Source organism: Paramormyrops kingsleyae, chromosome 8, assembly GCF_048594095.1.
Source record: "Paramormyrops kingsleyae isolate MSU_618 chromosome 8, PKINGS_0.4, whole genome shotgun sequence".
NCBI classification, from domain to species: Eukaryota; Metazoa; Chordata; class Actinopteri; order Osteoglossiformes; family Mormyridae; genus Paramormyrops; species Paramormyrops kingsleyae.
In genome coordinates, this window is record NC_132804.1 from 38,079,467 (window position 1) to 38,102,047 (window position 22,581).

At 38.3% G+C, this 22,581-nt stretch overlaps 1 protein-coding gene across 2 annotated transcripts; it reads right to left on the reverse strand.

The window, feature by feature from the left end:
- Positions 1–10,208: 10,208 nt before the first annotated feature.
- LOC140592214 (uncharacterized) lies at positions 10,209–21,211 on the reverse strand. 2 transcript variants are annotated; one of them, XM_072714933.1, is made up of 8 exons: positions 21,077–21,211; positions 19,265–19,377; positions 18,935–19,001; positions 15,966–16,168; positions 13,480–14,486; positions 13,297–13,366; positions 11,876–12,050; positions 10,209–10,905 (listed from the first exon to the last, which is right to left on the reverse strand). In XM_072714933.1, the coding sequence occupies exons 4-8, from the start codon at positions 16,150–16,152 to the stop codon at positions 10,746–10,748; spliced, it is 1,599 nt and encodes a 532-aa protein (XP_072571034.1). In that variant the 5' UTR covers positions 16,153–16,168; positions 18,935–19,001; positions 19,265–19,377; positions 21,077–21,211; the 3' UTR covers positions 10,209–10,745. The 2 variants fall into 2 exon arrangements, with proteins under 2 accessions (XP_072571034.1, XP_072571035.1); XM_072714934.1 differs by lacking the exons at positions 19,265–19,377; positions 21,077–21,211 and having other exon boundaries at positions 18,935–19,012.
- Between the last annotated feature and the right edge of the window lie 1,370 nt (positions 21,212–22,581).

The following is a 22,581-nucleotide window of genomic DNA, read 5'->3' on the forward strand; positions in this document are numbered from 1 at the left end:
CACGGTACTGGTGAGTTCGGAGCGGCCACAATCTTTACTCTTGAATGTAATGTAAAATAAAGTTGTCCTCCGAAGAGGGGGGGTGGTGGTGGGCAAAAAAAATAAAATAAATAATTTAGAAAAAAGGATTAGGGAAATGTCTTCTTTAAATAAATTAGTAATTAACAATGTTCCTACAGAGGATGCTGATGCTTTATCTAGATATGTAGCTCAGTTTTATAGAGACTTATACAGTTCCAAGTTTCAGTCCTCAAATATGGATGACTTTCTGTCTCGTGTAATAGTTGATATTAAAAAAATTAGTGTAGACTTTAAAAATTCATGTGACAAGGAATTAAGCATTCAGGAAATTGTAGACAGTATTAACGACTTAAAAGACAATAAGTCCCCTGGGAGTGATGGTCTCACAGGGGAATTTTATAAAACATTTAAGGATAACCTTGCTCTTTTTTTGCTGGCAGTATTTCAGGAATCATTGATTTCAGGTGAACTTCCTACATCACTGAAGCAGAGAATCATTACACTTATCCCTAAGCCTAATAAAGATAAAGTATATATAGAAAATTGAAGACCGATTAGTTTATTGAACAACGATGTGAAAATTTTTGCACTAGTGTTTGCCAAAAGGCTTAAAAAGAGCTTAAACACTGTCATTGATGAAGAGCAATCAGGCTTTTTGAAGGGTAGATATATTGGTAATAATATTAGATTGGTACTTGATCTGATAGACTATGAACATTTTATTCCTTATAACAGTTTCGTTCTGTTTATCGACTTCTACAAAGCGTTTGATACGATTGAGCATGTTTTTATTTTTAAGGTGATTGACTTTTTTGGCTTTGGGACTTATTTTTTGAGAGCTATAAAAACCCTTTATAATGGATGTAATAGTGTGGTTCAGTTATCTCACGGTACTTGTCAAAGATTCGATATATGCAGAGGAATATGGCAAGGATGCCCCATCTCCTCATTTTTATTTTTATTAGTAATGCAGGTGTTAGCAACTCATTAAAAAAAACAAGCTTTGATGGTATTATGGTGTTCGGGAGACAAATTAAACTGAGTCAATTTGCTGATGACACTACTCTGTTTTTAAAGGATGAGGAGCAAATAGACACAGCTGTGCAGTGTCTGAATGATTTTGCAGAGGTGTCAGGCCTGAGAGTGAACAAGAACAAGTCTATACTCTTCCCTCTTAAAAATTGTGTTCTGTCGGAACTAGGGGGTATACCAATTAAAAATGTGGTTACATACTTGGGAGTTGTAATCTGTAAGGAGTCTCATCAAAGAGAAGAATTAAATTTTAAACCTATTTTGGAAAAGATAAAAAAGAAATTTAATGCATGGTTAATGAGAGATGTGTCTTTATTTGGCCGTGTTTTACTATCAAAAGCAGAGGGTATTTCTAGGGCTATATATGTTTCAATGTCTCTGTGTGTTCCAGACAATATTCTTAAAGAAATGGATAGAATGCTATTTGATTTCATATGGAGAAAAAAAGCGCATTATTTAAGGAAAGAAGTAATATGTAATAAAAAAGAACATGGTGGTCTCGAGGTGTTGACCTTCAGGGAGCTCAATAATACATTTAAAGTAAAATGGATAACTGATTTTATGTTAAATAAAGATAGTTTATGGAATATTTTCCCTAATTATTTTTTAAGTTCTTTAGGTGGTGTATGTTTCTTTTTACAATGTAACTATTCAATAGAAAAAATTCCAGCTAAATTAGCAGATTTTCATAAGCAGGCGTTTAAGGCATGGCTACTGTTCTACAGTCACAACTTTTCACCACATCGATACTTTATTTGGAACAATAAAGACATTCTTTATAAAAATAGGAGTATTTTCTACCGGTCTTGGTTTGATAATGGGATTATCAAAGTCAGTCAATTATTAAATGGACAAGGGTATATTGGTTTATGCTGTAATGTAAAACTTGTGTATAAATGTTTCTAAAGGGTTTGAACAGTTGCTACTATGAGCAAACACATTCTATTCAGAAGAATGTTTTGAATTTGTAATATTTTAAAAAATTGTTCTTATGACTGAATTTATTCATTAATTGGTTTAAAATGCTGTTATGTGAACAGTTGCTACTACAAGCAAATGTTCTGCTTAAAGAGTTGTTTGAATTTGTAAGAAAAAAAATAATGTATTTATTAATTGGTGTAAAATGCTGTAATTTGAAACTCCTGTGTTAAATGTTACTACAGGTTTGAACAGTTGCTACAGTGAGCAAATGTATCGTATGCAGGAGAATCTTTTGAATTAGTACGTTTTTTTAATTGTTCCTAGGACTGAATTTGTTCATTAACTGAAAATGCTGAAACTTATGTATAAATGTTACTGCAGATTTAAGTTTGTGAAGAAAACTGAAAGTTCAGTCTGCAGAAATACTGGAAGGTTATTGCATCATTTTTAATACAGTCGAACAATTAAGCAATGACAATGGTGTAATGTTTTTATTTTTTATCATTTACTGAGGCAATACAGTATTTTAGAGTGCAGCTTTACTGTAAGACAAATGGACAATGAATTACAAATATTTTTTTTTTTAAAGAAATACATTACTGGAGAAAATAATGTCATAATAGTGTTTTACAGTTAAAAATACTTTACTGTAAATACATTTACAGTAATATAAACTGGTACTGTAAATATTAATACAGCATTCTTGCTGTATGTTTAATTTACAGTAAGTTACTGGCGAACTGCTGCCAGTAAATTACTGTAAATTCTACAGGAAATTTTTAACAGTGTATGCCTACTAATCAAGGGCGTAGATTTGCTCTGGACATTGGTGGGGACCTATGACTCCACCCCCCCCCCCCCATCCCCTTCCCCACCCACCAACCCCACCACCCCAACTCCGTCCACGGAATGCATGTTTTTTTAATATGCTGCAAAATGCAAAATCACTTTACATTAATACTAGCAATGCTTCGATTGATATTAATCCACTTGAAATGCAATTCATTAAGTTAAATTAAGGAATAGTGTAATGTCAAAGGAATGGAACCACTTAAGGAGTAAATAGTGAGTAAAGTTTTTTTGGTGGCTGGACAATGCCTTTAATAGGCCTCACCTTTGACCCTAACTCTTCCCCTCTGACTGCACTAGTACCTGACAGGATTGCCACCTGATGAAATAGCGTGACAAAAAAGTGAGACATGTGAGTTCAAAACTTTTGCCAAAAACACTAATGAATCACTTACATCCTCAGCCTATCACTCCTCATAATGTTAAATATTAGTATAATCAACATGTATAATACACACACACATATTATAATGTTATATATAATCAACATTCAGATTCACCTCCTGTGACCTTGCCTCTTCACCTAAACTACAACATGGCTGATCTGCTTCTGTCCCCTAATAAAAAAACATTGAGGGATTCCTTATGAGCATTGACAGAGAACGCCTCAGCTTATTATTGGTAACATTGTTAAATCTCAGGACAACTAGGTATAATAATATCAAGTCATCGTTCAACATCACCTGTGACCCCTTCTCTCCATCACTGTCTGATGCACAGCACAGTTGTTTAGGTTCTGTCACCTGACAAAACAGGATAAACACATGCCATTTAAACAGCAATCATTTTATTTCACTTTTTCTGAGTCTTTGCGTGCAAATCTCGAATCAAATCATTAATGTTTGCCAAGTCAGTGAATGCATTATAAAAACTATTTGTGCGAAGTGGATTGTCTATTGGTGAACTGTCAATAAAATTCTAGCCATGGCAATATTAGTATGTAGCATATCAATTTCTTTCACAAGACTGATTTCTGACAAATAGTCGTCATTAGATTAGGAGAACTGACAGGGATCATATTTATACTTTTACATTTAGCTGTTTAATCTGCTGTTAGTTTTAAGTCCGTATTCACAGACTATAGCCTGCCCTGCTATAATGAATGTGCGTCAAAGCGGTAAAAAAAAACCCTACTAGCATTAACGTTAACTGTTGTCGTTACTTTGATGGACTTTGATGGATTCATTAGCGAACTTGAAGTGACTTACACTTTTCTTTGAAAAAAAGCTCCTTATGTCCAGCTTCTTTTTTTTTTGCTGCCGCCATCCTCACATGTGTCACCCAACACACCTTCTTGCACGGGGAAAAAAATCCACTGCATTTGGCGCTGCTTGTATCTGAACGCAGCCACAGCCTCTCAGATGATAGCAGGGAAATGCACAGCCAATCAAAATGTTCATATGTGTTTTGGGGGCGGGAGGACTCAAGGAGAGAACGTGATTTATCCCTTTCTGCGTGTCTAGGTTAATGTTGACAGCACGGTTGTTTTTTTTTTTTAAGTGGATTAAATTATTTGTGGGGACATTTCAATGGTCGGAGGATATTGGTGGGGACACATCCCCTCCGTCCACCCTAAATCTACGCCCCTGCTACTAATATTGACACTCATGTTTTGTTCGGTTGCGTTAAAACAGATTATGTTTTCTACTTTAATTGGTTTGCTGATTTGTTCACCTCACCGAGTTCAAGTAACATTTTTTGATATTACTGACACCTATATATTGTATTTACTGTACCTGTGTATCATAGTGTATTATTATAATTAACGATAATGACCGAAGGAAAAATATTGTCATGTCGCATGAATTCATGTCGCTTCACCTCTGTCGCGACCATAAACACGGACTGTATAATTCACCCTTAATGCCAAAGAAACAGTTTGGAGCATAAAAAAAATGGAAAATGAGTTCATGGTGTTACTTAATTGTTGACTCTCCAGTTTGATTTGTTTAGACGTTGAGACATAGTTTTGGTAGACATAGTTTTCATATTACTCTCGGCCTCAAACACAGAGTAAATTATCTTGTGCGCACAGAATAACTTGAGCACAAGAAAATAACTTGTGCCACACGATTTAAAAAAAAAAATCACCCTATGGGACTTCGAGGGCTCCGTATTAAAGTGAGAATTTCACACGTACCGAAATAATAAAAATAACATGCTATTAACATCCCTTCTTGTAGAATTAAAATACATTATTAACGTCCGTTTCCAATGTTAATAATATAATTTTAATCGATCACCAAAATAATAAGTATATACTTTAAAAGACTCGATTTCTGTTCGGTCGAGTTAAAGTCCGGGCTGTGTGTGACAATTATGTGATATCTCGTACCATCTCCATGCATGTTTGCATAACATCATGTTCGGATCGCTTGTGGAGATCACGTGTTTCCGTCCCTCTAGTGGAGATCCTCCTGGTGGAAGTCTGCAGCCAGACCCTTCTCCATTTTCTGGCACTTCTTTATTACTCATGCGTAATGTACACTTCCACAGGCTCGATACTGCGCATGTATTCACATTTTACTGCAGACCGTAATTGCGTGATTCAGGACGTGGATGTACTGTATCATCATTCATTGGTCACGTATTGTGAGATGGGTCATTGATGTTTATATTTGTAGTTCAGCCGTCACTTTATTGTGGTATTTAAACCATTTTGCTTTGCAGATTGTAATATTTGCATCTGTGTGCGCGTTGCTTTTAGTGCCTGACAGTAATCTTACATATAGTTTTTCCCAATGGTATTGCTGAATAGATGCCTTTTCTTTAGAAAACGTAATAAAATTGGGGTGTATATCAATCTTGTGTACCCATATTTTAATCCTTTTTTTAAAAAAAAAAAAAGTCTTAACCTGTGTACTTCAATTCTTAACCTGTCCGTTGTTCCTTGTGTTTCAAGAGGGAATTCATTTTCCTTTGCCTGCTGGGCTAAAATGAAGGGAAAGGAAGCTAAAAAAAATGTTAGTTAAAAATCTTAGTTATGGACATGGGCATTATTTACCCTACTTCCTGCACATTTGGTTAATGTTTTTTTTTATTATACATTAGGTCATTTTATAGCTTACTTTACTTATCAAGGGGTTGTGATATATGTACAGCATTTTCTAAAAAACATCACACCAAAATAATACTTAAGAACTTTTATTTGCACAACATAAACAACCAAATGCATCCCAGATAGCAAAAATGACTCCGCGCCGGATCCGCGCCAGACGTATCACGAGCTCCGGAACAGATCCGCACAACAGGTCCGGAACAGAGTCCACTTGCACAACGGGACGGATCCGGAACAGCTAAAAATCACGGATTCAAACCGGATCCGGTACAGACTCGCCCCATATCCGCCAATATATTGATTCATTTAAAAAATGAGACTTCAAATTGTACAAACATAATTTATTTAAGAATCAGAACTTCATATTTAAACATATATAACATAGCTTTATTTTAACAACAAAAACCATCACTGGGCACTCAGACATTTTGAGGCACAGGCACAGTCTTCCTATTCATTTTATCTAAAAGAAATATACAACACAAAAGACATGTTCATGTTGTACGTCAAGGAATGCTGGCAGCACCGTTTGATATATTTCAGGCTAATGTGCTAAATCACGACCAGTTTACCACACTGTACGTAAATTAACTTACATTTTTAAACAAATTTTAAATCAAAAAGTCGCGTTCAGTTGTTTAATTATTACCGCCACAATCTGTGGCTGATCCCATGCAGTTTCGGAGCGGTCACGATACCCAATTCCTCCTCACAGAGATTCAGCTACCCCCCCCTTAGCCAATTATGTTAGCGTTAACGTACCTGTCTGATAATGTAGCGGCCCGTTTACCAATTTGAGCTTTAAAAATGTATTTTAATGAAGTTGATGTTACGTTTAGTTAAGTTATTTAAGTAATAATTAAGTAACTTTAAGTATATTTAACGGCATTTACTTCACTGCGTTTGTGCCTGCAGATGAATCTTCAGCGAAGCTTCAAAATGAAAAACGCGCGTTAAGGTGCTTTCAGACCGAACGCGGCATGCGCTGCGCTCGCCGCGAGGTTTGCGCCTCCTCTCAAAAAACAGCGAGTTGCGCTCAACGCGCCGCGCTTGCCGCGGAGCTCAGCGCAAAAAGTAGGCGTGGTTTTCTAAACTCTCCTGTTTTGTTGTCCCGGCCATGTTGTCAGTCACGACAATGTATAGAAGAAAAGCACTAGCACTAGCTCTATTAGCACGTAGGAAGAATAGGATGTGGGTCCATGAGACCCTCCTATCCAGAGAGCAGCTTGGGGAATTCAGGCTGGTAAAGGAGCTCCGTTTTCACAGCGACCGGTTCCAGGTCTACTTTCGGCTCAGCGTGGAGCAGTTCGACAGCCTGCTAAGCAGAGTGGGACCTAGCATCACGAAGATGCAGACAAATTACCGAGAGCCAATTCCTCCAACGGAGCGTCTGGCAATTTGCTTGAGGTTGGTATTTTAGTTGAAAAAAAAAAAGATATCAGTACAGTATCTAATTGAATTGCATTAATAATGCTTTGAATTAAATTGGCGGCATTCAGATTTCCCGCCGAAATACTGTCCACTTTTGTTTATGGGTATGCTATATATGTTAGCATAAAGTGATCTAAATGTAGTAATGGTTTTCACTACAGACATGCCTATAGCTTGCAACAAAGGTCGTGGGTTTAAATCCCAGGAAGCACACATTAAAATGGAAAAATAGTAAACCTCTGCTGTAAGTCACTTTGGATAAAAGCCTCAGCTAAATGACATGTAATAATAAATATGTAAAGATGAAAAAATGCTCCATGCAATTTAAAAAATCGTTTGGATGCATAGCTAAATTATCTGACGTCATTCATTTCAGATACCTTGCAACCGGTGACTCCTACACCACCATTGCCTCCAGTTACCGGGTGGGCATCTCCACTGTGGCAGAGATTGTGCCAGATGTGTCCAAAGCCATTTGGGACAGCCTGGTACATGAATATCTGCCAGTACCATCTGCTTCTGATTGGCAGGAGATTGCTCATGGCTTCAAGGAGAGGTGGAACTTCCCCAATTGTGTGGGGGCAATGGATGGGAAGCATGTGGTAGTACAAGCACCACATAATTCTGGTTCCCAGTATTTTAATTACAAGGGAACATACTCGATTGTACTTCTGGCGGTTGTGGATGCAAGGTATCTTTTTAGGGTGGTGGATGTTGGAGCTTTTGGTCGGAGCAGTGATGGAGGGACCCTTGCTGCCTCCACCTTTGGAGAAGCCCTACGTGAAGGGAGGCTGGATTTGCCTGAGGATTCTCCTCTCCCAGGTGCTGACCACCTAGGACCCATGCCTCATGTTTTTGTGGGAGATGAGGCTTTTCCCCTCAGGTAATTGTTGGTCATGACCTGTACTCATGCACTTTCTTGATGGTGTATATTGTTAAATTTTAATCTGTCCTTCTTATTCTCATTTTATTACAAGGAGGAATGTTTTGAGGCCCTATCCCGGAAGAAACCTCCCCGAGCCAAAGAGGATTTTCAACTACCGCCTCTCACGTGCCAGGAGAGTTGTTGAAAATGCCTTTGGCATTCTTGCTGCACAGTGGAGGATCTACCACCGGGTAATTGGAGTGGGCCCTGTAAATGTGGATGCCATTGTGAAAGCAACTGTGGCCCTTCAAAACTTCCAGAGGTGGAATTGTGTAACAGAAGCTCGCATCTCACAAGAAGAAGAGAAGATCCCTTCACTTCAACCTGTGAGAAGAGTGGGCACCAACAACTCCACCCAAGAGGCCATAGCTGTACGGGAGGCCTTCAAGGGCTACTTCTCCTCAGCCGCTGGAGGGGTGCCCTGGCAAAACACTACAGCCTGATATGCAACCCCCACTTGCTGCTGCTGCTCATCCTCTTCACAATAAAACAAAGGCTCTTTTAAGAGCCACTTACTTACTCATATAAAGGGCTGGTCAAGAAGACTATCTTTTGCATTCATAGTTAAAGGAAGTTCATCCCTACTGTATGTAATCTCATTTTGATCTCAACTAAGTTAGTAAAAATCACCTCACCAGAAGAATGCAACATGGATTGTCTGCTACACCACCTTTTAATAATAACCATAATAATAATGTTGCTGATGCACATTACATCTAAATAATCAAAATATATAAAAAAAAATAATGAACTCATTTCTTTCAACAATTAACATGAACATCAATCATGAACATGAATAAATAACAATAACAATGATAAACACTCAAGAACAAATTTACTTTAGGAACTCACTTTGAAAACTCTGCCCTGTGTAAAATTGTAAGGAACTCTATTTTTACTTCACTTCTCCTTTCTGGTGGCAGGTTTCTCAAACGAGGGGCTAGGCTTAAAAGAAATAGCTCGTCCTCATCTGTGGGCTGTTCAATAGCTTTCAAAAGTTTGTCCTCAAACTCATCCCTCTTCCTTTTCATTCTTTGCCTTGACCCCAAAATAGAGGGTGCTGTGGAAGCCCTTGGGGTGCAGGGGGATGGGCCAGGCTTCTGGGATGCAGCAGGGGCCAGAAATAAAGGCTCAGGTGCCAACTCAGCCAGAGGTGAAGAGGTAGTCTGGGTGGTGGGGAGCACTTCAGTCAAATAAAGACTGAAAGGTTCATCAGAAGGGGTACCATCTGATGATGCTGGCAAAGGAGCTGAGGTGGCCTGGGGACTGGAGGGTCTACTTTCTGAGGGTGGGGACATATTGGAGGAGGTGGCCCTCTCCCTAACATAAGGCTCCAGGAAGCTCATGATCAGGAAGAACTTCCAGGTTGTTTTATGTTCTGCCCCTGCACCACTCTTCTTCTCCCTGACTTTCTTCCTCTCCTTTATATACCTGTCCCTGAGATTCTTCCAAGTCTTTTTACATTTGTCCTCTATTAAAGTGGAGAAAATATGTCAAGTTTAAAGATAAAATATGTTTTAAGACATTTCAAACAGCAAAGGGTCATTTCAAGGAGGTAAGCCCTATACCTATGAAAACCATACCTCATTATTTCAATTAATAAACCTAAATTAGCCTGTAGACATCACATGCTATTTCAGTCATATATACTGCTAACAATAAGCAACAAAACACACCTGGCATGCCTATATCTAGAGAAATCTTTCTCCAACATATTATCTTCCTCCCCACATCCCGGTAAGACGAGAGTGTGGTATCGTATATTTCTGGACACTCAGACACTGGTAAAATCAGTTTTTCCTCCATCGTGTGTGTATGTGTGTGTGTGTGTGCTTCGAAGGGGCAGACCGAACACTAGCCCGCGTTTAAAACAATAAAAAAAAAAAAAAACTAGCCCACGTTTATGCTTTGATTCTATTGGTCGCGCGAAAATGCGCCACGGCGCGCAGCGGTCAAAGTTCAACAAATTTCAACTTTGACCGCGGTGCGCGCACAAGGGCGCCGAGTGGCGCGCAGCGGCGCGCTGCGCCACGCTTGCGCTTTGCTCGGCGCAGCGCCGCGCCGCTCTTGCGCCGCGCAAGCCATAGAAAATAATGGGTTTCAGAGCAAAGCGCAGCGCATGCCGCGTTCGGTCTGAAAGCACCTTTAGGCGTGTGGATCCGCCCAGCCTCTGTAACGAGTCCGTGTTTGGACTGGGTGTTTTCTGTGGGCGGGGCCTCACTCTGGCAGGTTAATAAAATTGAATGCGACTGTCAGGCGGATCTGCCGACTTGAGGGCGGATCCGCCCCGCAGTCCGCTGCTATCTGGGATTCATGAACAAATTCAGTCATAAGAACAATATTTAAAACTTGAACATTCAAAAAAAGTTGAGTTTTGCCATACAGAGACAAATGAGGATTTCTGGATTGAGGGTTCAGGCCAGGAGGTTCAAGCACATGAGGGTTTAGTTCTTTCTTCGTACTTCAAAAAAAATCTTGCCTGAATAGAATGTATTTGCTCTTTGTAGCTTAATAGTTCTGCCAGCTGAAATCCAAGAACTCCTTAATGAAGGAGGACACATGAGGGTTCAGGCCTGAGTTCTTTCTTTGAACAATCCTCCCACTTCTTTTGCTGACTTGGAACCTTGAGGAGCACTTGCTGTTGTCTGGGTTTATCCTCACAAAGAACCTTCACATTAAAGAAATAAGTAATTACATCATTTGATATGTTATCATCAAGAAGAAGAAAAAAAAAATATATTTTCTCTTTTCTTTTTTCATCTATCCATCCATTCAAACCAAATTCTTAAGTGTTAGAAGCATAAAAGTCATCCTTATGATTTGAGAGGTTTAAAGGCCAAAGTATACTTCACTTTTTATGCATACGCGAGGGACTGCGCACTGTGCGCATGATGCAAATTTCGTCATTATTTATCATACTAGTGTGCTTGAATACTTAACCAGTAAGTGTGTTTGTGGTCAAAAATGACCAACCCTCCCCCTCCTCAGTCATTTTTGAGCAATATAAGCTCAGAGGCCTATGATCAGTTTGTTTAAAAAAAAAAAAAAACCTTTGGACAAAGAAAAGAAAAGAAAAAAAGATTAAATCCTGTATTACGCCCTATGGCACATTTTGAACTGCGAGAGGCATTAAACATTCTTCCGAAGCCAAATACAGAACGCAGTCCAGCAGAGGCTGGATGTTTTCTTTTAAACATGGATATTTTTCTTTAACTCATTGCACAGATATGACTGTGATTGGCTACAATTACCAGCGCTTCATGCTTCTCACTGAGCTCTCACACAGCAGCACAACTGGAGCACTTGAAAGCCACGTCTGTCAGTGGATCCATCTATATGCAGATGTATTAGGGATCCTCTGACAGATGCTGCTTTCAAACGCTGTCATTGTGCTCCTGTGTGAGCGCTTGGTCAGGAGTGTGAAGCTCTGCTCATTGTAGCCAATTACAGACCTATCTATTGCGCATGTGAACACTATGGCCAATCAGCAATGTTTAAGAATCGGTTCAACAGCATTCAAATGTGAGTGGGAAATGGACGTTTTTAAAAATTCTGTATTGTGTGGTACCGAATCAGTACTTTTGATAACATTACTGAAGTATAACCAAATGTTATAGAATACTATAAGATGTACTTACCTCTGTATAAACTCCAAAGTAGTGGCTGCTTCCACTTGGTACTCAAGGTTAAGCACATAATAGGAACCAAAAAGAACAGCAAACGCAGAAGACAAATCTGGTAGGTCAGACTCAGGAATAAAGACTTTGCCTTCAACTGACAGCATCCATTTTTTGCTGCATAGAACCGAACCCCCTACCAAAAACAAAACAAATGTAATAATAAAAAAATATTATTATTATTATTATTATTATATATAAACATTTTACATTTGATTTCATTACAGTAACAATATGTTGGAGCTTTTCATTAATTTAAAGCAGGGATGTGGAACCTTAATCCTGGTGGAACGTTTAGCTCCATACCTAATACTGTTATAATAAAAAAAATATTATAATTATTTATTACAATTTAAAAAAAAAATGAAATAATAATAATAATACCTACCTGTTTCTTGAAAACCTTAATTAGATTGTTTAGGTGTGTTGGATTAGGGTTGGAGCTAAAATCAATGTTCCCAGCCCCTGATTTAATGGGATAGTTCTCACAAAAATTAAAATTAACCCATGATTTATTCACCCTCAAGCATCTTAAGATATGTATTTAATAATGTATCTTAAGAATGTATTTGACTTTCTTCTTTCAGACAAATACAATTAGAGTTAATATGAAATTTTAAGTGGCTCTTCCAAGCATTATAATGGGAGTGAATGAAAGATCAGATTTTGAAGCTCAGAAAGCAAAAGTGCTTCCATCTATCCATCCATCCATCATAAAACTACTCTACATAGCTCTGGGGGTTACTAACATTTTGTAAGAGAAATTTCCAAATCTAAAACTTAAAACAAAACATCCAGCTTCTGGCAGATTCCAACTTACAAAAAATGCGTAACGCCTCTCTGAGTTCAAAACCAATGCAACGCATGACGCTGGACATGGCGTAAGCATTTTGAACTGTGAGAGACGTTACACAATCTTTGTAAGTTACGGTCCGCCAGAAGCTGGATGTTTTGCTTTATAATTTTAAATATGGATATTTTTTTTCCCCATCGATTCACTTCAGAAGACCTTTAGTAAGGAGCCGTGTAGAGCTGTTTTATGGTGAATGGATAGACTTTTTTTTTGAGCTTCAAAATATCATCTTCCATTCACTCCCATTATAAAGCTTGGAAGAGCCGGGATACATTTTATTATAACTCAGACTGTGTTCATCTGAAAGAATAAAGTCATATACATCTAGGATGGCTTGAAGTAAATCATGGGGTAATTTTCATTTTTGGGAGAATTATCCCTTTAAGGGTACGTTTACCAAAGAAATGACAATCATTTACTTATCCTTGTTTTTTAAAACTTTTTGATGAGATGTTAAGCAAAATGTTACACATGGAGAGCTATGGACCATCCCTTAAATGTTGCTAAATCATGAATTAAAGTATCTTACCAAGCATGATCAACCTTGGAGCATAAGGAAGTGAAAGCCTGGTCTCTGCATCTGCTGGAGTTGTTGTGACCTAAACACACAGAAACACAGTTTTTGTAACTGTCAGTTATTTCAATTATATACATGAAAAACAACAACGAAAAAACACAATAATAATAAAAATAATAATAATAATATACTTACATCAGCTGAAAGGAACAGCGATTCCTCCTTTTCTTTGAAGTGGGCCATCATCAACAGTACAGCTGCCAGGCCTTGGTCAACATCTCTGCCTTCTCTGTCAATCTCTCTGAGGACAGTTCGAACTTCTTTTCCCCACCTGGAACTTTGATTTTTGAAGAAGCACAGAATCCTTTCCCCTTTGGTACAAAGGGATTCCTTTAATCTGAGGTCAAGATCAATCCCAGTCAGTTCCTTGAAATGAGCGCATAAGAATCTCTTCATGAAGAGAAAAGGCCACCTTGCCTGAAGATCTGAAATACTGGATGGAGGGCTGGCATTAATGCTGTGGCGTTGTGCAACAAATGTCAATTTCATTAATTCTTGGACCTTGTTGCGCTCAGCTGCACGAGGTCCTTCTTGGGAAAAGAGACTAAGCATCTCATTTCTCTTTAACTCTAAAGACTCAAGATGTTCTCCTTCAGGAAATTCAGCAGGGTTCCAGTTCACACAACCATAGCTATCCAGTTTAGCCGATTTAGATGTTGAGGGCTGGCTATCATCCATTTCACCTTCTGTTCGTTTAGGTTTTCTAAGTCGAGCCATTGTATTGTTCCGGTTAAGATGTTCCACCCTTGTCTTCAGCTGACACAGCAAAGAGTAGTAACCACACCCGATTAACTCCCCCTCTTCTGTTTTGTCACTAAAACTGTGTGGATACTTTTGGATGACTGACTGTGCAATTTGTGAACATTGCTGCTTGCTTGGATTTAAACACACCTCTCTGATAGAATCCACAATCACCCTAACCATGTGTCTTCTATCTGAGGCTTCAGGTCGCTTTCCTTGAGCAAGACATGTCTGTAAATTTGGTGTCATCTTACCCCAGGGTATCTGAAAATCTGACAACCATGTTGCACTTTGAACTGGGACTGGAATGAATGTGGGACTCTGACTGGTAACTGAACTGGATCCATGACACTGCACAGTGAATGTTGAAGGGTTGGGAGTAGCTAGAACATTTTCGTTACCTAAATGAAATATTGAACAAAAATATTGATTAACAGAAAAAAAAAAAAAATGACAAAGTATTTAATAACAGCACATTAATGATTTGAAAAATGTACATATTTCTTCTTCATTGATCATGGGCATGCCTTAAAGCCCACATAATCTATTTTTAATACTGTTTGTTACATATATAAAATACTAACACCTGCATTTGAACAAATTAATTATTCTCCTGCAATCTATAGGTATTTTACATATATACAAATGACTAACCTCTGTTTCTGAAGTAATTAATTACTTTCCTGCAATCTATTGGTATATTACATATATAGTTGTGCTCATAAGTTTACATATTCCATGCAGACTATAAAAACTGTTAATCATTAAAAAAATAAATAAATAAAAGGGATCACAGAAATTGCATATTTTTATTCAGTACTGTCCCAAATAAGCCATTTCACATAACAAACGTTTATATAGATTCCACAAGACAACAGGACTTGATTTTACAAAAACTACCCCATTCAAAAGTTTACATACCCTTGAATCATAATATAGTGTGTTGTTTTCTGGATGATCTATGATTATTTTTGTGATTGTTGTTCATCGTGACTCCCTTAAGCAGTTCATCTGCCTGCTCTTCTTTAGAAAAATCCCCCAGAACCTGCAAATTCTTTGGTTTTCCAGCATTTGCATATTTGAACCCTTTCCAAAAGTGAATGTATGATTTTGAATTCTATCTTTTCACAATGAGAACAAATGAGGGACACATATATAACTAATACAAAAGATGAAAACATTCACTGATGGTCATGAAAGGAACACAAACTTTTTGAATTGAATGATCATTGTAAATTGTACTTATATTGTCTACTGGCAGACATGTTAATATATATGTAGTTTCTGAAGTGCAATACTAAATGAGGAACATAATCTGTAAACATAATGAGAAAAACTGCTTTTAATGCATTGTGTTGCCTTCTTAAGAATCTGTAAATGTTTTCATGTTTTGTAATACTTATGTACGAGTTCCTCAATTTTTCTCAGTGTTAAAAGATGGATCTAAAAATCATACATTCGCTTTTGGAAAGTGTTCACATATGCAGAAGATGCTGGAAAACCAAATAATGTGCAGGAGCTGAAGGATTTTTCTGAAGAACAGCAGGCAGATGACCTGCCCAGGACAAACAAGCGACTCATGAACAATACACAAAAGACAAAAACAGTTGTGGATCATTCAGGAAACGACACACAGTATTAAGATTCAAAAGTATGTGAACTTTTGAATGGGGTCATTTATATAAATTCAGTTAAAATTTTGTCTTGTGGAGAATATATGAACATCTCTGATGTTAAATAGTTTATTCAGGACAGTACTAAATAAATAAAAATACATACAGCTTTCGAGTTTCCTTTTTATTTTGTTAAAATTATTAACATTTAGTATATTATGCAAGGGTACGTAAACTTATGGGCACAACTGTATACAAATGACTAACCTCTGCTTTTGAAGAAATTAATTAGTTTCCTGCAATCTATTGGTGAAAGGAAGTCTTTGACGTCATCTAATGTGACATATTGGAGGTCATCATCTGTTTTCACACCAATTCTTCTTAATTCTGATGTCAAGTCATTCAGTTGATCTTTATCCAGCATTGGGAGGGCACTTCTAATGACAGCTTCCATCTTTTACCTTTTTACCCTAGACAAACAGAATGGTGAAGTGCAACAAAATTAGCATCAAATCGTTTGTACACTGGCAGGGGGTAATAGTCAGCTAGATTCTCTACGTTTACACACAAATATTCAGGATTTGACTCTTGCTGCAGACAATGCAGACCCAGCTCAATAACTGTTACTGATTTACACTTTTCAACAACAAAGAATAAGTCTGAGAAGTGTATCAGAATCATTTCAATTTTCCCAAATGTGTACACATCATCTGTGTGATCTACCACAACAACCGTCGACGTTTTGTATGTGGTTCCTTTGTATGTAGCAGTTGATGTGACAAATGTGGAGTCAAGAAGGCCTTGCATCCTTACAGCTGCTTGAATGCAGGTGTTGTATACATGACTGTGAAACTCATCTGCTTCACCTACTTGCATATTTGGGGAAAAGATGGAGCTAGCACTCAAATAGGCTTGCAATAATTGATGTCCGTCAGCTAGCGAACTCCCTAGGTTTTTAAAATTTCGCAATTTTCTGGCACACTGTTTAAAATAGCTGTGCTTGCTTTCGAATCGTAAACTCCATAGCCTAACCAGTGGTCCGAGTTCAGCGTAGTGAAGCAAATAATGATGCTTTGGTTTAAGTGGTGCATCTGGAAACAAAGCAGCTCTTAAGTGCACATATTCTTCAATTAGACATTTCATATAGGCTATTTGATCATGATGGATTTTCGGTGCACATATGATTTCAACAAGCTCTCTCAACTTCAAGCACAACTGCCAAATTTCATCATCAAGTGGATTTTTAATTCGATCCCCAATTAATAATGGAAGTAATCGAAGCAGACACCAGTTCTGGGCTGCATGTCCTGACAACTTTGAACCATCAGGTTTTACTTCACATGGCTTATTGTTCATGTCACTTCCACTGTACTTGAAGCTCGATATGTTCCTGTTTAGCTGGACATAGCTAAAATGCTTACCTACAGTGACAAGTTGTTTTATATATAAAGCCAGATCTGATGACACGACCCCCTCAAAAAGATTGTGTGCCAAGCATGGAGGAAGCCCAGGATCACACACATGAAAGTGTTTTAGGCAGTTGAACGCAGAGTCAAACTTGACACCATCACAAATTTCTTGTCCTTCAGACACTGACAAACTGTCTTTGTAACTCTGTTTTGTTCTTGTTGGACGTAATTCTGTGCCTTTGCTTTTAAACATGTCTCTGTTTACAAGACAGTAACGACAGAAATGTGTACTTTTACTAAAATTTTCAGTGAAACCACCGATGCAGTGCGACCCCAAGTTATCGCCAACGATGATTTTGAATTCTATCACTGTTCCCCTGACTGTCTCTCCATCCTCCAGTACAACTCCAAATTCCTCCATGTCCTTGAGATCACTCAAAAGAGGACTGAAAACTTGTTGCTGCCCAAAAAACTTAAAATCTTCCTCTCTGCAAAGCATGACCAACTGCATAGGATCAATAGACGATCTATTATGAGGACAGATTTCTGAAAGTGTCATGTACATAGCAACCAGCTTGTGCTTTTTTCTTCCAGAGCCAAGGGGATTAACTACCTCAAATGCGTCTTGATATAAAATCAGAGACACAACTGATGAATACTCTTTGTAAAGAGTATTTTCTTGAAATTTTCTCCCATCCCTTATATCCTGCAGTAAATGAGGATTTTGTGGTGTGTGCCCCTTGGCCTCATCATACTGTTCTTTAACAGATCCATTGTTCAGAAATGCCTTCAGAGTTTTATTTACTGGTACGTACTGGAAATAGCGCTCCTTCCCAGATGCATCACAGCCTAGGTACACTTGCACAGGCTCTACATAATTGAAATGTTTTTTGAAAAAGGACTTCCGTGTCTGATCTGATTTAAAATATCCCTCATTATACATCTTAAGTAAGTTTTCTTTAGATAACCCACTTATTATTTCATTTATTTGAGAGTCTGGAATTTTTAGCTTTGCCAATTCTACATGAACTTTGGACAAGACGTGTGTCATGCTATTTGTATGCACCTCCATGAACTCATCAATTAAAATCTGAATTGTTGTGGCTGGCAGAATCATTTTTGATTGCATCCTCAAATAAAATAAAGCCAAATTAGTCAGAAATGTGTCTTTGTCAAGCTGAATGGCTGGACCATCTTGAAATTCCACATCATCAAAGCCTTCCCTAAGATCATTCACATCTGGCACAGCAACAGAGATCTCAGTAATATTTGCACAGACGGATTTCTGAAAATCACATTTATGCTTTCTACTGAGGTGTGCTGAAAATGATGACTTGACTCTAAAATACTTTTTACAGCCAATCATCGGACATTCAACTTTTTTACCATCTCGAATGTGCCACTTCAGGTGTTCACAAAGCCTGGCGAATTTAGTCGTCACGAATGTACAACCTTCAACGCTGCATTGAGAATTTAAATCATGTTGTTCAGATCTGTTCTTTATTTTTGCGGCCTTTCTGTGTTTGCGGTACATATGCGACTGAAGTGCAGAGAGGCTTTGAAACGTGCATGGGCATTCAGAAACTGCACACGAAAACCTGAAGTTCGCCATGTTTTTGTGCCCTTTTGCATGATTAATAAAGGCGTATAATGTCTCCACAGAGACGCCACAGTGTTTGCATAAGAACATCGCGGGTTTTATGCTAGCAATAAATGCATGCTGTACATTTGTATGGGGAAATAAGTTAACAAGCGATCATATCACAAACTAAACCCACAAAAGCTTGGTCTGTCAGCTAAAGTTAATAACGTTAGATGAACACTCACCTGCACCCAACGTGGTCAAACGTAGGACAGAGACCGTTTATGCTTATATTTCAATGCTGATTTATTCCTTAAAAAGGAAAAAAAATAAAGAAATGTTCATTTATTTCACAGAAGTTAAGTTTTCTTCAATTTAAATCGCGTTTCCGCCACAAAGTTGTTTAACGTTAGCTCTCTGAGCTCGCCTCTACACCATAGTCTGAGGTAACGTTACTGTGCGTCATTAAGTGACGCACAGACGCAAGTTTTGATCTGTTTTAATTTACTTTTTAATTAATTAAACCCAAAAATATAGACGAAATCTAGAAGAAACACAGGAATATTTCTGCACACCTTTGCAGCTGTCAGGTCCTTGCATCTGTGTCTTGGTGTTCTTCTTCCAGGCAGTAATAAAGGCCTTTCTGTGATTGGTCAGGTTTCGCGCTCTTTTGGTCAGGTTTCGCGCTCTTTTTACAGTAAATAAAAAAATACTGTATTTTAATGGTGCCAAGGGGATATTTCCCATAATGCAACTTTAAAATACAGTAGCATACTGTATAGCTGTCCTACAGTAAAATACAGTTCATTTTACAGTTAAATACTGTGAAATTTACAGAAATCGCTAACAGTGTAACCCTATATTCCGTCAATTTGCGAATCATATTCAAATAATCAAAAGTACTACATAATAACTTATATAACTTGGTCACAATTTATTGCACGCAGGCTATATTTTGTGCATCTTTAATATTGATGTTTGGTTCGGTTGCATCAAGACATAGCCTACTATGTTTACCACTTTACTCGGTTTGTTGATTTGTTCGCCTCACCAAGTTCCCCTAGCATTTCTTGTCATTACTGACACCTATTTATTGTATTTATTTTACCTGTTTATACCTGTTTTATTATTGACTACCGATAATGAAAGAAAAAAATATTGTTCATATCGCTTCACCTCTGTCACGACCATTCATATGGACTGTATACCTCTGCCTTAATGTCAAAGTAGTACGCGGCAGCATTATATTTACTCTTTCCAGTAATATTAATTACAAGGCTGTTGTAAGAACATAAGAACATAAGAAATTTACAAACGAGAGGAGGCCATTCGGCCCATCAAGCTCGTTTGGGGAGAACTTAACTAATAGCTCAGAGTTGTTAAAATCTTATCTAGCTCTGATTTAAAGGAAGCCATGGTTTTAGCTTCCACTACACTAGCAGGAAGACTATTCCATACTCTAACTACACGCTGTGTAAAGAAGTGCTTCCTCAAATTTGTTTTAAAATGTTCTCCCGCTAATTTCCACTTATGGCCACGAGTTCTAGTATTTAGACTAATATTGAAATAGTCATTTGGCTGAACAGCATCCAGACCCGTTAGAATCTTATAGACCTGAATCATATCCCCCCTTAGTCTCCTTTGCTCAAGGCTAAACAGATTCAGTTCCGCTAACCTCTCCTCATAAGACATTCCTCTAAGACCAGGAATCATTCTCGTAGCTCTTCGTTGCACCTTTTCTAAAGCAGCAATGTCCTTCTTGAGGTATGGTGACCAAACCTGCACACAGTATTCTAGGTGGGGTCTTACCAAGGAATTATATAAGTGTAATATCACCTCCCTTGACTTAAACTCCACACACCTAGAGATATAACCCAACATTCTATTGGCCTTTTTTATTGCTTCCCCACACTGGCGAGAGTGGGACATGGAAGCATCAACATACATACCTAGATCTTTCTCGTAATCAGCTACCTTTATTTCAGTGGAACCCATAAAATATTTGTACTTTATATTTCTGCTCCCTGCATGGATTACCTTACATTTATCTGTGTTAAATTTCATCTGCCAAGTATCAGCCCATTCGCTAATTAAATCCAGATCCCTTTGAAGCCTCTCTGCTGCTAGATCAGTATCTGCTACACCGCCCACCTTGGTGTCGTCTGCAAATTTAACCAATTTACTGTATGTATTTGTGTCAATATCATTAATGCCAGGTCTAGCAAACGTAGTACGGCGTCCTGAAATAAACCTCTTATAACATGACAGCTATACGCAGCTAATCTATTCCTTGAAAAAAAATAACTTGTGCGCACAAGACAAATATTTATAAATTTATTTATAATTTTATAAATATTTTTTCTTTTTCAGTAGACAGTCAGTCTTACCTTAAGTAACCAATTTAAAGCTAAATTTGGAGAAAAAAAACATAACGTCGTGCATAACGTCATGTCCGTAATCACTTGTGGAGATCCTCCTGGTGGAGATCTGCAGCCAGATGCTCTTGGGGCCAGATGCTCCTGCGGAAAATGTGGTTTCGTGGACGCATGCGTGATGAATGTGCGCATGCGTAGTAGCGTAAGTTACATTTTCGGTAGGTTTGGGCCCAATCCCAAACTATACCCTCGATACTCCGCCTTCATTTCGAGTCACACTCCCGCCGAGTCACCCTCACAACACGCCCTATGCACTTAAACTGAAGGAAACTGTCACAAGAAAGATTTGAGACAGACTTGCCCTCGCAGCGCGTTTTTACAGTCTTCTTTACCGGAAAGAGGAAATGCATTACGTAGTGATTTGACGAAATGGATCCGTCAAGAAGCTGTATTGTATTTTCTTTAATGACATATCAGTTATTTTAAAAAAGCACAAAGTTTATCTAATGCGAGAAGACGACGGCTACATCGTCTTATTGCAACGAGCAATTTTAAGTATGTACACATGTCATATTGACGATTGTACAATTTCTACCATGAGTGTAAACTTAATTAGTTTACACGCATAAAACATTACGCATTACTTCTGTACCAAATACCAGATCCAGAGCTGTAGAGGAAAAAACAGGCAAATATGAAACATAAATTGTTATTGCTGGTGTGATGTTGATCGAGTTTGCGTACGAATGTTTCTTCGCGTGGTTTCTAGTTTGATAAGTACACAAAATCTCTCGTAATCGGATCACGATAAAATCTATCTGTACTGACCAGCTATAAATAACTGCTTTCCTAATTTTTTTTCTGCAGCGATGAATTATAACATGTAACATAGACTTTCTATATGTTTTTCACAGTGCTGTTAGAATCCAATTATTAAATTATCGCGCTGTTCTGTTTCCTGTGCGCTAGGAATTGTGGGATATGGAAGTGGTAGTGGAATCGCGCGAGCCACCATCGTTGCTGACTCGCTAAAGGAGGGCATAATCGACCACTCCCCCATAGCCCTTGATGCTTTGAGACACACTTCAACATGGCGACGGGTCTCGGGAACGCGCAAACGAAGGCGGAGTGGTGAGGCGGAGTGTGTAGGGACCAGTTTGGGATTGGGCCGTACAGTCACAGTTTCGAAGCCAGAAGTGACGACATGCGCGCTCCCGTTTCTCGGACAGCACAGAGCATCCCGACTCCCCGAGTTCAGAATCCAAGATGGCTGCGCCCTTTATCAACAGACGGGAAAGTTGTAGTTTTATGCTGTTTAAGCACTACTTCTCATTTGTGGCTCATTAAGTCGGTCGCACACACTATACCGTCCTACTTATCTGTGGAAGTGTTGCTACGGAGTTTTATACGTGAAGCACCGCGCGTAATGTGCTATCAAGTGATATGGTGCGTTCCATTTGCCCTGGGAACTCGGATTCCGAGTTGGATTCCGAGTTTCAAAGCCGGAAGTGACGACA

Bases quoted from the DNA above. Each gene is read 5' to 3' on its own strand.
- LOC140592214 (XM_072714933.1), bottom strand. From the start codon at position 16,152: ATGGAAGCTGTCATTAGAAGTGCCCTCCCAATGCTGGATAAAGATCAA. The intron at 14,487-15,965 runs GTTAGTCATTTG...TATTTCATTTAG, and splicing joins TAATTTCTTCAAAAGCAGAG to GTAACGAAAATGTTCTAGCT. The intron at 10,906-11,875 runs GTAAGTACATCT...TTTAATGTGAAG, and splicing joins ACTTTGGAGTTTATACAGAG to GTTCTTTGTGAGGATAAACC.